This window comes from Uranotaenia lowii, chromosome 3 (genome assembly GCF_029784155.1).
Source record: "Uranotaenia lowii strain MFRU-FL chromosome 3, ASM2978415v1, whole genome shotgun sequence".
In the NCBI taxonomy this organism is placed as follows: Eukaryota; Metazoa; Arthropoda; class Insecta; order Diptera; family Culicidae; genus Uranotaenia; species Uranotaenia lowii.
The window spans coordinates 29,800,065-29,815,125 of NC_073693.1; the positions used below are offsets into that span (position 1 = coordinate 29,800,065).

Sequence of the window (15,061 nt, forward strand, 5' to 3'; positions counted from 1 at the left end):
AGGTGACAAATCTCACGGTGACTCGAGGTGAGGTGACAATCGTCACCTCATGCGCGGCGCAGAATAAGGGCCATTGTATTGCGGAAATTGCACCTATTTAGACTCCTGTGCAAATAATTTCCACGCAGAAATATTTTCGCACTGACTCACACATAGACAACCAGTGTCAGTTTTTCAAATCAGCCGTTGCTCGCTTCTGCTTTTCGAATCACATTTCCAAACGGCACAATCGTTATTGTTTTGGCGAAAATTATTATGAAATGCGAACCAAGGAGTTTAATAACGAAAATTGACCGATCAACAAATGAAAAGAAACGAACAGAAAACAGAATGCATTCTGTACATTCGGGTACAAGAATGTAAGTGGAACAAATAAATCATGCATTTCGGGTGTTTTTCGAATTACTGAAATTAGCCAAAAAATGATGGATTCACTGACAATTTTTACTGGCACACCAGTCGCAATTGTTTTTAATACAATTTATCCAAAGAAGTAAAGAATATCGATATGTGTCATTGTCTATGTACAGGTCTGTGAGCAGATTTTACTGCGCGCAAATTATTTGCACGGGGGTCTCAATAGGTCAGGGGCGGTCCTAGAGCTGGCTCTTGGGGGGGGGGAGGGGTTGCGGGGGGGATGGTCAGTTGCAAATGAGTCTACAATATAAGCTGCACACTGCTCCTCCTTCCCCCATGAATTGCACTGAACAACAGGTATTTAAAAAAAAGTATGAAACAAAAGATGAATAATGAAAAATTTATCAAAATTTCTCTATATATCTACTCATTTCAATATCCTTCTACACAGCTTACACATCCTATTATAAATTAACCAGCGAATCTATAATATCCACTGCGAAAAAATGTTGATAATTTTTTTTAATTTGTAGGTATATCTGGTATTTTAAAATTGTCACTTTAAAAGCCCTTTAAAAAATTTCTCGTTATAAATGTAATTTTTTCAATGAAAATAATACATACGTTGTTGAGAGATGAAAATGTAAATTTTGAATTATAAAAAAGAACTATAAAATAAAAGGTTAATTCTGAATGTTAATATGTACTTTTCTTTAGTGTAGAGTCTTAATCATTTGCAGTTGAAATAGCCAAGTTTTTAGATTCAGAATATCAAACCTTAAGCATAATTTTACCTAAAAACTTCAATATTATTGTGTAGATCAGCTGAAAGCAGTATCGGTGACATAATTGCTGTAGATCTTGAAATCCAGGAGTGTTGGTTAAAAATCACTAAAAGATCTTCTGACTGTTTTGTATGATAGATTCAAAAGGGAAAAATTAAAACCGAGGCAAACTGATTTTGGAAGATTTTTGCTACTCAAACTCGTTTTATTGTCAGATTTTTTCTCTCCTTTCTTTTTTTCTGGCATTTAGTAATTTTAAAACTTAGCAGTTTAGAGTGAAATCGATCAATGAGAAACCTACATGAACAACAAAAAATATTTAAAATCTTTTCAAGAACCTTTATTCCTTCAACGATACAGATTAGAGGGAAAAATGCCAAAAATTGACAAATTTCCGGAAAAAAACAATACAGATTTCGTCTAGATAATCTTGGTATTTTACAAAATGAGGAAAAATACTTAATTCTATAATTTTTTCTCATTAAGTTAAAACCTTTTTTTAATCTTAGTTATATTTTACACTTTTGCTAAAATGCACAAATTTTTTCAATGAACCTTGTATTTTCCAAATTTATACCGGAAACAAGAGCTGATAAAAAAAATACAATTTGCATTTAGTGCTCCTAAATAAGTCGAAATAAGTTTTCAAATTCTTTGCACCTCGGAAAATGTGGATTTTATTTCCTTGTGTTTTAGTTTTCAATGCAGATTGTGGGCTCTGGAGATGAATTCCTTCATATTGAAACAACTTTTATAAATACTTTTTTGTTCCTTTTTGGCTCTAAAAACTCACAGGGAACGCAAAAATCATAACACAATCATAATCTCTTTTTTCGATTTATTGTTACTGAAATCTCAAGAGAAGTTTTTTTTAAATTTGAACTCTTACTATGAATATTTTATATTCGATTTCTGTTTGGCAGTACTTGTAGATTTTTCATGGCCATCCATAATATGAATGTTTGATGTGATACATTTTAAACAGAATTAAATAAAATCAGATTTTCAATTTAAATTTATGTTTTTGAATTTCATAATATATTATTCATATTTGAATGGTGAAAAATTGAGGGTGATAAAAACTCGCGAAAGAGAATCTTTACTGTGATTCAGAACCTGAATTCTTATTTTGCAATAAGTCATAAATTCCTTATAAACGAAAATTAAAAATAGTATTACTTTAGATTTTTAAATGAGGTTAGCGTTAGACATCTGATATGACTTTGAAAAGTTTAAAAAATCTCAATAAATCAGCTATAAACAAAGGAAAAAAAATAGAATTTTAAATTCTAATGGGAAGCTTTTCGCTGCTCAAAACTTCATCAAAGATGAATTTAATCCGGCATCATCACTTGTTGTTTAATACGATTGAATTTGTTTATTGAAATATTGGTGACTAGAAGACAAACAAAAAAGATAAGAAAGCTAGAAAATTGAAGTCATACGTTTCTTAAACGTCTACTGGAAAACTGAACACTCCGATGGATAACTTGACTAAAATTTAAATTTCTTATAATAAAGGCAATTTAACACTTCAAGGTCAAAGGTTTTTTAACTTCTTAGAACGTCCAAGATCGTTTAATCCATTAAACATGGTAGAAATTTCAAAAAATAAAGAAAATTGAAAATCACATGATTTCGTACGTTTATAGTTTAAAGATTATTTTTATTTTTTCCTTCTAAATCTGAGCAAATAAAAAAAAGCATATTGAAGGCAAAAAATGTATGATAACAGCAGAACAAATATTTCAAGTATTTCAGTGTTATAACCATATTCACTCCCCTATATGACTTTTTAAAATTTGTCATTTCATTAAAATTCAAAACAAAGTCATGAATTCAAAAGCTCTGAATTTGAACCAAATATAAAATTTATGACGATTTGCTCGTGTTAATTTAGGCATATGAGGGAAATTTGTGACAATTTAAAAAAAAATTGTCTGTACATTTCATTAATAGCAAATTTAAGATCAAAACTCAACAATACACTTTGGTTGAGTTACTTATCAACAAAAGTTATTTGGTCCGACTTTTTTCAATATTAAACCTTTTAAGTGATAAATTAACTGTTTTGCTGAATAAACACCCCCACGGAGAGGAAAATTTTGAAAATTTAAAAGCACATCTACTAAGAAAAGTTCCAACTTTTTATAGATATTCGAGCTTTTGCGGGTATTTTATAACGGTTTTTTGCCGCTTGGGGGGGGTGATCACCCCGATCACCCCCCCATAGGACCGCGCCTGCAATAGGTGCAATCTGCGCAGTTTGTTAAAGACGGCGACGGTGCGTATGAAAGTTGATTTTTTGGTAGAAATAATTTGAAGTAACTGAACTCTGATGTTGGTCCTTTTTTCATATAGTCCCTTTTCAACTTTTAGCACATGATAGATTATATAAATAATGTGATGGTGTTAGTGAGTGCGGAATTGTTATCTGTCAAATCAGATTCTCTCAGTAGTCTAAAAATTCATGAAATTGACAATACCTCGCATAACTTTTGATCCCATCGATAGAATTTTTCGAAAACTTTATACATGCTAGCTTTATATTCCATCAATCACTCTGCAAAATTTCAATAAAAAATGTAGCGTATTTTCAGAGATATTGCAGTTTGAATGATAAAAGTCCAAACAGTCCGATTTTCGTAGAATTGCTGTATCTCAGACCACACAAACTCTAGAAAGCTCAAATTTTGTGGTATAAAAGTGTGATAGTTGATCTATCTAACGCAGAAAATTTGATCATTATATATTATTAGAGAAAAAAGTTATGGAAGTTCAAAGTGCGCGTGCTTTCAATTTCTATACAATTATGAACGGTACTGTATATAAAAAAAAAATTGAAATAATATATAATATAATAAAACCAAATTTAAGAAAAATGCGGTAAAATGGAAAACGAAGGAGAAAAATTACAAAACAAGACTCAAAAATTGGGAAAATCACATTTTTTAAGTCAAATTTTATAATTTTCCTTGTGATTGCAAAAACTAATAAAAATCGAAACTCGTCAAAAATCGAAAAATCCACTCCACCCCGTCCAATTTTGCTTTAAACACAAAAAAAAAACTTAAAAATCATTATTTTCCACCAAATTCGCGAAAAAAAGGTTCGTGACAAATGTTCTGAAATTTTCTGAAATTGAAGGGACAGTTTCTTTTGCGTTCTACCAGGAAAACAAACAGTCAACAGGTTCGGATCTCTTTTCCCATTTTATGTTAAAGAATGTCTCCCATTTTGTGTTAGAATGTTTATAGGAAGTGTTAAGTGTTAACCAGCACGAAACAATCGATACATCTTTTGTTCGTGTGTGTGTCTGTGTGTAACACGCGTTGTAAAAAGATTTCTGCTGATTGTTTTATGTGTGGTCTATCAATAAATCGTTTACAACATGTATAAACCTATCTCTGTTTATGTGTTTGTTTCGCTATAGATGTTAGTAGGTAGTATTCGAGTGTTTGCGAATTGTTTCTGGTTGGGTTTTTCTTCATTCTTCAAAGGAGTAACAGTTACGTTTTCGAGTATTTGAATGAAGCGAGTTCCTTTGTTTTCGCCCGGTGCACTGTTAGTATTTTTGTGAAAAGAGATTGAAAATGTGATGTCAAGGGAAAATGTTGATAGAAAATAGAATACGGAAAACAGCTCCGATCAGACAGTTGAATTTCGAAAGATATACATTTTATTTGAACCCTTGAAAGTTTTTTTTTTTGCACAGCTGGCAAAACGAACACAAATCTGTTTATAAGTTCACAGAAAATCGTATTGAATTGCTCTGTTTTCTAAACTATAGCATGTAATATCGTTCAGCACAATAGGTATTCACAATGAAACATACAAAAATGTTGACTGCAGCTCTAATCATTTATAGTTTTCTGTTTGTTTTGTTATTCTGTTCGTTACACTGATTTACGGTTTTTATCCATCGATCGAGAAATTCTGCTTACAAAATATATATATTCTTATCTTTTATCTTCAAGATTCGTTTAAATATTATGTAGTTGATTTATTTCTGTTTCTTGTTATTTTACTAGATTAAACACGCAGCTTAGCGCCAATGTTAATTGTTTGCCTTTTCAAATATTTTTTGTCGAAAGTTTTCAGGTTTATGCTTTGTTGTTGTATGGTTTTCAAGGATTTTTTTTATAATTTCGGTTTGATTTCGCGCTTATGAGATGTTTCCACCAAAGATAACACAAATAATAGAACTAATAACCTTTATATTTCTGCACTTTTTAATTATTTTATATATTTATTCTACTGTTTATCGTTCTATTCAAATTTCGAATAAACCATTTTTGTTCTGTTACAGTTTTGTACGGTGAATAAATTTATGTTCGGAGAAAAAGAAATCAAACAGTAGACATTTGTAATTTAAAAAGTTGTTTGATTGACTATTATAAAAAAAAATCGGTTAACTAGGTGTTTTGTTCGATTATAATGTAAAGATTTTCGGCAATTTCGGTTTACAAAAAAAATCAAACCGTGTAAGTTTTATCATCCAACGTTTCGGGATTTCTATGCCACATTGAAGGACGATGACAAGAATGCGATAAAAATTTGTCACAATCTTCAGAAGAAAAAAAATTAAAAATTCCATTCATTGGATGAGATAAGTTTATATTGTTTTTTATTTCGTTTGAAACAAAAATTGCTGAAAATCTTAGGGCATCTTTTGTTCTGTGATGTTCTCAATTGAACTGAACTAGAACACTATAACAATAAATGCTTTCTGTAGTTCTTGTACTACGAAAGAATAATGAAGATATTCAAAGTGCGTTATTTTAAAGATGATTAAATTTTGTGATCGTTAGATAGCGACGAAAAAAGACAAACAATTATAAGCACGTCATTTTATGTGACCAACCAAGACCATATTTCTATACAAATATTTAAGTTTTAAATTTTTCGAGCATCTTGGTTCTCATCTGTTATCTTTTCTTTTAATATCGTTTGTATAAATTCGTAGCTCAATAAGTATGCTGCTGATGAAATCGTTCGAGTTGCAATTATGATGATCAATAAAACAGAAATATTTCCTACTATGCTTTTTCCATTGTCTAAGAGGCCAAAAATTTTGTGTGGATGGATCATTTTATATATATTTTAGTGGTGCACGTTAATGGGAGGAAAGGTAATAATATCCACGCACCGCATTTGGAACCCTTAACGTATAGAAGGGCGGAAATGATAACATAAATATACAACATGGCAATTTGTTGCGGAACAGTTTCATTTGGAAGAATTTCTTCCAAATCAGAAAAATTGATTGTTTCAAATAGAATCATTCTTGGATGCTACAGTAGTGCAATATTTACTATCACTTATTATTGTTTTTGGTAGAAAACGAGAACATCGAACCATTGAAAAAACATTTCATTTCTTGTGCAATTTCACACTCCGTGTTTTGTGTCCCCATTTTTGGCGTTCTCATTGTTAAGGTTGAATTTCAAAGCGCTCAACTTTTCGTTAGCGACATATGGCAGTGATTCGATTTTGTGATTTTTATGGTTTACTCGTACTGCGCATTTCTCTTATGGTAGGTAAATGCTATGAAACTGGTCCGCTATAACAATCGTTAAAAATTCAATATCTCGTTCAAGATGTAAGTAAATGAAGATAGTGGTTTGACACTTTTCCTTATCATTAGACCATTAGCTGTCTTATTTTAAAGTGTTCTATAAATGAAATAATTGTGGAAGGGCACAAACTACTCTTTTACTCAATAGGTTTGCATTAAATCATAGATATACAGATTAATAAACAAAGATAACAATATAAAAAAAAAAAAACAAAAAAGAAGAAACTCACCAACAAAACGAATCAAATTCACCGGGAGGAGTCAAACTCTTTGGCAAACGGTTCCATTATACATTTTTCGCTGAAGATACGGTTCTATTTTTCAAAACATGAAAAGATTCACGCCACGCGAGGCACTCCCACGCTGGCCTTCATCGCGGGATCTGGTTCGTGCTGTGTGCAACTTTTGTCTTCTTCTACCATCACCGTCACATACCGTTTTTCCACTTCCGGTGTCACTGGGATCGACCAAGTTGTTCGGGTTGTTGCTCACAAAACCAACAGCAGATCGCCAACCGATGCTGGGTTCTAACCAGCGTGAACCGACTGATGAAAGGTTTCGATTGGGCATAGGGGAAAATTTAAATTGAACATGGAACGAAAAGGATGAAAATCAACTGTTAGGAAGAGGAACTTTATATTGTGAAAAATTTTGAAATGCATCGGTCTTACATTAACGGATGATAATTATGCAAATTAAAAGTAGCAAACTAGTTTGAGACCGATGAACGTTTGTCAATGAATGAATTAGTTTTTCGAAAGCAAACATATGCTTTTGATATTGACTAGAAAGTATTTCAAAATGTGGTGCAAATGCATTTTTCTTCTGTGCTACACACATTTTCTTCTGACCTTTTTCCACGTGTTTTCTTCATTTCTGCTCCCAGCAAACGGAATAAAAAATAGCTTAATATGAAAGTTACAAAACAATGATAAGCATTTAAATAATCAAAATGAAAACAATGATAGTAATGCCTTACTGAAAAAAAACATGATCAAATGAAATATTTGTTTCATCAATTCATCCGAAGAAAATTCTTGTAGAAATATGAACGATGACAGTGAACAAAATTGATTAAATGTGTAAGCAATAGCAACACGATTTTTTTTTTGGGTTCAGGCTCTAGCGCCTGAGCAGACTATTAGATGAAATCATTTTTTTCTAGTGTCAAATTGCGTTCCAATTGATGGCAACAAGATGCGCGTGAATCGGGGGTGGTGGGAATGATTTACCTATTTGATTGATTGTTTTGTCTCAAGTCGAGCTCAAAGTACTAGAGTGCCTTCTTACTACTTAGATGTACTTATGGTTTTGATTTACCCTCGAAATGTCCACGCCAGTAATCGATTTGACCAGATCGGGAATCTTGTTGACGATCTGCAGAACTTCTCCGGTAAGCTTTGCAGCACCAACTTCTCCTGTTCCGCTCGATACCATCGTAATCTTCTTGGCCTGGGACAATGGGGCAGCAACTTCAGCTGCAACCTGTAAAAAAACATTGAAATCCAATTACAAATTTTAATCTCCTCTTGTGAGCCTGAAAACAGGGCTTACCTTTGGCAAAGTATCCAGCAGCATATCGACCATTGCGGCTTCGCGATACTCACGCCATGCTTCCGCCTTTTTGGCCATTTGTTCGGCTTCGGCCTTCGATTTAGCGGCGATGGCAAACGCCTCGGCTTCACCTCGAACCTTAATCTGAAAAAAACAAAAACCTCCATGTTTCAACAAGTTTCAAAAATTGTAACAAAAAATCCAACCGCTTCTGCTTCGGCTTCCGCCTCCAGGATCACCCGATTTCGGTTGGCTTCGGCCAGCTTCTCCAAGCGGAACTTTTCCGCCTCGGCGGGCCGTCGAATGGTGGCTTCCAGTTCCCGTTCACGGCGAGCCATTTCCTGCTCCTGAACGGCGATCTCCTGGGTACGCTCGACCACCTTGATCTGCATCTGTTCCTCCTTGATGCGTTGCTTGGTCTTGGCCGCCTGCAGCTCGTACGCGAGCTCGGCTTCAGCCTTTTTCGTCTGCACCTCCACATCGTAGACGGCCTTCTTCAGCTCGAAGTCCCGCTGGGCCTTCGCGATTTCGGTATCGTTCAGGAACCGGGCGGCCATCCTTTGCTCCTCGGCGATCGCCTCCTTGATCGTGGCATCGCAACGGGCCTCCGCCTCGCCGATGCGAGCGTCACGTTTGACCTCGGCCGTTCGGGCCATACCGAGGCTCTTCAAGTATCCCTACACAGGTGAACGTGGGAAGAGAATACAAATAGTGAAACATGCCTCCAGTTAATTGCGCAAACAAGCAACAGTCACAACACAATGATTATCCAAAAAAAATGTATGATATACGATATCAAACGGTAGAAGGGTATGAAACCATTTCCTGTTTTTCATATTTGGACAAACGAGTTTAACACATATCACACAGCTGATGGAATAACGGAAATCCAACTTCGGAATAAGCTGCTTATTAGTACTTACAATGTATCCTTTGAACATATACAAAAAAAAAATCGGAACAAATAAGGAGAAACTCAAGAACGATGAAATGAAAATAAGCGATCTTAAAAAGATTTCTTTAATAAGGAATTTACGTAACTGTACCCAAGACTGTTATTGTCACTTAGCTTATGGAAATGTTTAAAAATATATTAGAATTTTATAACAAACAGTTTTCTCGGAAATGAATGCCATTTAATATCACTTTAAAATGCAAGTTTTTGTTAAGGTTTTTGCTCATGCTGATTTCAATATGCACTATTTGCAACACGATGAGCATTAATATGAAGAAAGTACGAAAGATAAAACAGTAATTTTAACCTTCTTTTTTATGATGATATCATGCACTGTGTTATAAGATATGCTTCAGGAATAGTTCCAGTGCACATACAGAAGGAAAACAAGTCAGATAGATCCACTTCATTAAACATAGTATCAATAACAATGAAAGATAATGTGCGTATGTGAAGAAAAGTGAACAAAACCCGTTTAGTTTCGGAATCAAAACTTTTATTCCGAAATCTTTTCCCACTCTGGTAATGCTAAAATTATCATATTTTTGGAATTCGGTTCAATGGTGTGCGAGTTATAGCTTATTGAAATCTGAGAACCCACTTTTTCGAGTGTAAAATTTTTAAATAATCATATTTAAGACCTTTCAAGAAGGTATGCCGTTAAATAATGAAATCACTGCTGAATTTCGATAATATCAACAATATATCATAGTTTGAGTTAGTTAAAAGCTGCACCCAAAGAAGAGGCTGCAAAATTTTAACGCTGATCGGAGCTAGCTTTATGCCTAAAATGTGCTGAAAAGTATACTGCGCCAAAGATGATATGATTGCTTTACCGACTTTGTAACATACACATAAACGAAACAAGAATTTTTTTAAGGCATTTGCATTTTATTCAATAATTTATGCCAGAATAAGAAAAAAAAAACCTATAGAAAGCGAGCATCGAACTCGAACCACCATTTCTAATTCGTTTAGCTAGTCCGCCCACTTAACCAGTGTACTAGCCGAGTCAGGTAGAGAATGAAGATGAATTGCAATAGTCTTTCCAAAAATGCACAGCGCTGTCTTTCTGGCGTTTGGACAAGTAGTTAGTTAATCCTGCTTTTTCTTGTGCTGAGACAGAATGGTAAATGAAAAAAAAATCATCTCAACCAGGAACCGAACTCGAGTCCTCTGGTTATCTCTCCGACACCTTACCAATAGGCCAAATCGTCAGATGTAACTAGTTAAGCTGTAGCTCTATTATTCAGTTGACTTCTTCGAGTTGAATTCGCTGCTAGACTCTACGGCAAAAAATGCTCATCGTGTCCCGATTAATGGTACTCATACTCAGGGTTGTCAACTGTTTTTCAAAAAAGTCTGGAAGATTTTTAAAAAATGTCTTGAAAAGTTTGGATTGCGAAACTTTTACGGTTGTCACCTTTTTTTGTCGCCAGAACTCAATGTAGCAGATAGCCTCTAATGGTATAATCATTCTGCTTAATTCTCAATTATACATACATCATCACAGCATTTCGCACTTTTAAAACTTTTGAATATCTTATTCTCTAATTCTTATCGTTTCCTGTCATTTTACACTGTAAACAATTTGCATTTTTATAGTTTTGTAGAAAAATTTATGACCAAATCCAAAAATCTGGAATTGTCTGGAAGAAATAAAAAAAACTAGAAGTCTAGAAACCTGAAAAAATATCTGGTGAAAGCCCAAAAACTCTAGAAGATCCACACAAAATCTGGAAGGTTGACACCACTGCTTATACTGTCCCAGTGGCGGTTCTCATCATGCCCCTACAGTGACTGATTAATTTTTGAAATTTCAGCCCGTTAGGAAATAGAATTTTTAGTGTCTAATGGCCACCTTAAGAAGGGCGCTAATTCAAGCATAGAAAACAGCTATTTAGCTAGTTTCTTCATTATTTTGTGGTCAGACACATAAAAAAGTATATTCCCTAACTGGCTAAAACTAGCATAAGTAGATAAAAACGTTTAAAAATGCATTTTGAATTTTTTTGTCAAAAGCTGAAATCAGTCACTGTAGGGGCATAATGAGAACTCCCACTGGGGCAGTATAAGCACCAGTAATCGGGGCACGATGATCGTTTTCTGCCGTAGAATCTAGCTGCGAATTCAACTCGATAAATTCGACTGAATAATAGAGCTAAAGCTTGGCTTGTTTTATCTGACGATTTGGCCAATGTCGGAGAGGTAATCAGAAGACTTGAGTTCGATTCCTGGTCGAGGTGATTTTTTTTTTCATTTACCATTCATGATTGATGCATTTTGCACTAAACGGTGAGTCGTAGAACCAGCAAACAAAGTACTAACAAAATTATGTATGTTTGTTTGTAGAATACAAACAATTCACACATTGTTTGGCGGATGATGCTACTATCAACTATCCGTATGATGCAACAATCAATATAATCGATCATAAATGGTAAATGAAAAAAACACCTCGACCAGGAATCGAACTCAAGCCTTTTGATTACCTCTCCGACACATAACCAATTGGTTAAATCGTCGTTAGATGTAAACTAGTCAAGCTGTAGCTCTATAATTCAGTTTACTTCATCGAGTTGGATTCGCTGCTAGATTCTACGGCAGAAAATGCTAATCGTGCCCCGATCAATAGCGCTTTATACACCCCGAGTCAAAAATTACAATATTTTCTACACTTGAGAACCTAGTTGGTTTTTTTTTAAATATTTCTGTATCGATGATAAGGAGATTTCTGTTTTGCTGAAAAATTAATACTATAGCAACTACAAAACTGTCCCTTATGAAAATTTATTTGAGAAAATTCGTACTTTCGGAGAAAAGTGGAGTGCTTACTATGCCCCGGGTGCTCATTATGCCTTTATCTCGCCTAATGCACTTTGCACGAGAGGTTGAATCTTTATACTAGTAGTCCCAAAGGCAATCATGACATCAATAGGCGCAATATACGTTCCTGCGTAACTTTGACATTGAGTTTGCTCCGATCGGGACTGTTTTTTTAACATTCTCGTTCTTGGGTGTAGTGATCAAGCTTGGTACGGTGTGAAGCCGTGTTTGTTTATCAATGAGCTAAAAACGTAATTTAAAACTACTATATATATGCAGTTGAATGATCAAAATCAATAATAGAAATATAGTTAAATCTATTATATTTACAGTTAAATCAACTATACCTGTGTAGTTAAATTTACAATATTTATTGTTTAATGCACAACATCAATCATACGATTATAGTTGAATCTATTATATTTATAGTTGAATGCATAAAATCAATCATACCACTATAGTTGAATCTATTATATGTATTGTTGAACGCAAAATATCAAGAAGATAATCTTTCATAAACATAGTTGAAATCTTCAGATTTATACATAGTTGGTCGAGAATAAATCAAAAAAATAGTTGAATATAGGCGGAATATGATTGGAAAAAAAACTATACTTTTTTCTCCGTGTTAATTCATTTTCTTCACAGAGGTTTTGAATTGTATTTATGAAATCAAAATATTTTAAAGATTGTGTATTCGGTCGAAAGGTAAAAGGAAAAACATTTATAATCAATTGAAAAAAAAAACATGGCCATTTAACTCAAATAATGTCATTTTTTTTTATCTTTTCCTACATCAACGTAGAAGAAAGGCTTCCATCAAGGTGGTTGAATAAATTCTGATTCCTGAGGTAAGTTCAATACGAAAAAAAACTACGTATTGGGTTCATCATATTCTAGTAGAATCAACCTTAAAACATAGTTGAATACCTGGTTGAAATGCTGTAAAATAGCAGTTATAATGAGCATAATCAACAGAGTTTAGAGAAACTTTTATCCGTTAACTCACAAGAAATTCAGCCGAAAATCAATTCGTTAAAAAATTATCAGGCTTGTAAGCGATTAAATGATTAGCATTCTTAAGCAAATTGTTTCAATATTTAGTTTGGATTGTCTGTTTACATTTGACTTTCGTTTGATTCAACGTATTTACGACGATTCTGCTTTCCGTTCAACCAAAATCCATAATCGTAATTTAAAATTAAATTTTGATGCTATTCAAAAGTAGGTTTAAAAAACCTCTTGCCTGAATGAAACTATGATTTCAAAGATAGTCGATGAATTCCTTTAAATTCAGCCACAGTATTTTAATGGCTGAATTCAAAGGAATTTACCGATATTTTAAATTATAGTTTCATTCAGCCAACAAGTTCTTGAACCCTTCTTTAAGAATACAAGGTGACTGGTGACTAGTATTTGGGTTTTTCGAATACTGTAGCTGAATTCAAAGGAATTCATCGACTAAACTCTTCGAAACCATGCTATTTATGATTTGATGGCCAATTCTTTGTTATGTTAGTAGTCAAACTATTTTTTTTTTTGTTTTAGTGTGTTTTAGTGTTAAAGTGGATCCAATCGAGGTACATACCACGGACTTCCTTTCGGCGCGGTTGAACGTACCGGGGCGACCTATATTCTATACAAGATTGAACGAAAAAACAAACATTCACAGAAAATAGTCAGCGAGAATAATTAGGATGAAGCTCCCCAGCACCAATGTTGTTGAGATCTTTAATACTGAATAGGCACAATAAATTTGCAACTATTTGTTAATTTTTGCAGTTCAAGTGGGCCAGTGGCAAACAGTCTTGGGGATCAGAACTTATGTTTATTTTCTTCACAGCGCGAAATTTAACTTTGGTTTTATGTGAACTAAAAAATAAGCTATTTTTATTTATCACCTTAACAGCTGTAAAAAGACATTTTTTAACTATCTTTTAAGTTGCTCGAAAGGTTTTTCTATACGGAAAAAAGTAGATAGTCTCTCAAACAACTTTCAGTAGATATTTAAACTTAAACAAATGTAAGCACATTTATTTAAACAAAAATTAAAGAAAAAACAGGTGCTAAACCTAATCCAATTTATCAGTGATAGTGTTTGGTAGACACTTTTGTAAAAAAAAATACTCTTAAATAGGTATACGTATGAAATGTTGTGCAGGTGCAAGTTGAGGATACCAGCTGCAATTATTTAGTTACCATTCCGATCTGTCTACAAGCGACAGGAAATGGCAAAAAACCATTGCTCGCCGATTCCTCAGATATGTTGTTTCAAACCAGTGTGTTGTTTGAAAAAAAAAAAAGTAAAACCAAACAGTGTTCTTCAAAGTGTTGTCAATGTGTTTTTGTGGGTGTATCTCTCTTCTTTACTTTATATTTTAATTCATTTCACAGCACACACAAAGCGTAACGATTGAGAAAGCGAAAATTCAAACCCTATTGTGTTGTTCTATTATGTATTGCTAAACTCAAAGCAACTCTTGGCAACTTGTGAAAGTGTTTCATTGTTGAGATGTACTTTTGTGTATGTATTTGTGTGTGTCAGTTATGTAGTTATATGTTTTGTGTCAGAAATGTGACTGTACTTGCGACTCTGGTTGGTGAAGGGGCATAACGAGAGCTGATCTTTTAAGATTTTTTGTTTCCCTAAGGGTTGTTATCAACATACCTTAGCACCCTTTACATTGTTACATTGTTAATTGTGATTGTAATTGTAGCAGATAAAAAGTACGTAGAAAAGAAAAGAAAAATACACATTGGAGAAAAAACGATGTGTTGATTTTTTGTTACTGGAGGTGACAGGTCCTAGTTGATAGGGGAAATGAGGGACAGGAGACACTTCCGGCAATACTTAGGGGGGAGGGGGTTTTGAAGAGAGCTATTGATAAGCGCAATACTGTTGTTGGTATCGGAACGAGGCAGAGCGGCCAAGAGGGGGGAAATTTAGTTATCATGCAATTTTTTGTGAGGCGATAGAAGGGGAAAAATGATTTATGTAAAATTAAG

General features: G+C 33.9%; 1 protein-coding gene across 4 annotated transcripts in view; it reads right to left on the reverse strand.

The window, feature by feature from the left end:
- Window positions 1-4,335: 4,335 nt before the first annotated feature.
- LOC129758084 (flotillin-1) overlaps window positions 4,336-15,061 on the reverse strand; it is a 44,959-nt gene continuing 34,233 nt past the window's right edge. The window contains exons 4-8 of one of the 4 annotated variants that reach the window (XM_055755526.1): window positions 13,644-13,691; window positions 8,481-8,951; window positions 8,275-8,418; window positions 8,041-8,205; window positions 4,336-7,265 (exon numbers count right to left, since the gene is read on the reverse strand). In XM_055755526.1, coding sequence (XP_055611501.1) covers window positions 7,248-7,265; window positions 8,041-8,205; window positions 8,275-8,418; window positions 8,481-8,951; window positions 13,644-13,691 — 846 coding nt within the window. In that variant the 3' untranslated portion in view covers window positions 4,336-7,247. The other 3 variants (XM_055755528.1, XM_055755525.1, XM_055755527.1) reach the window with 3 other exon arrangements.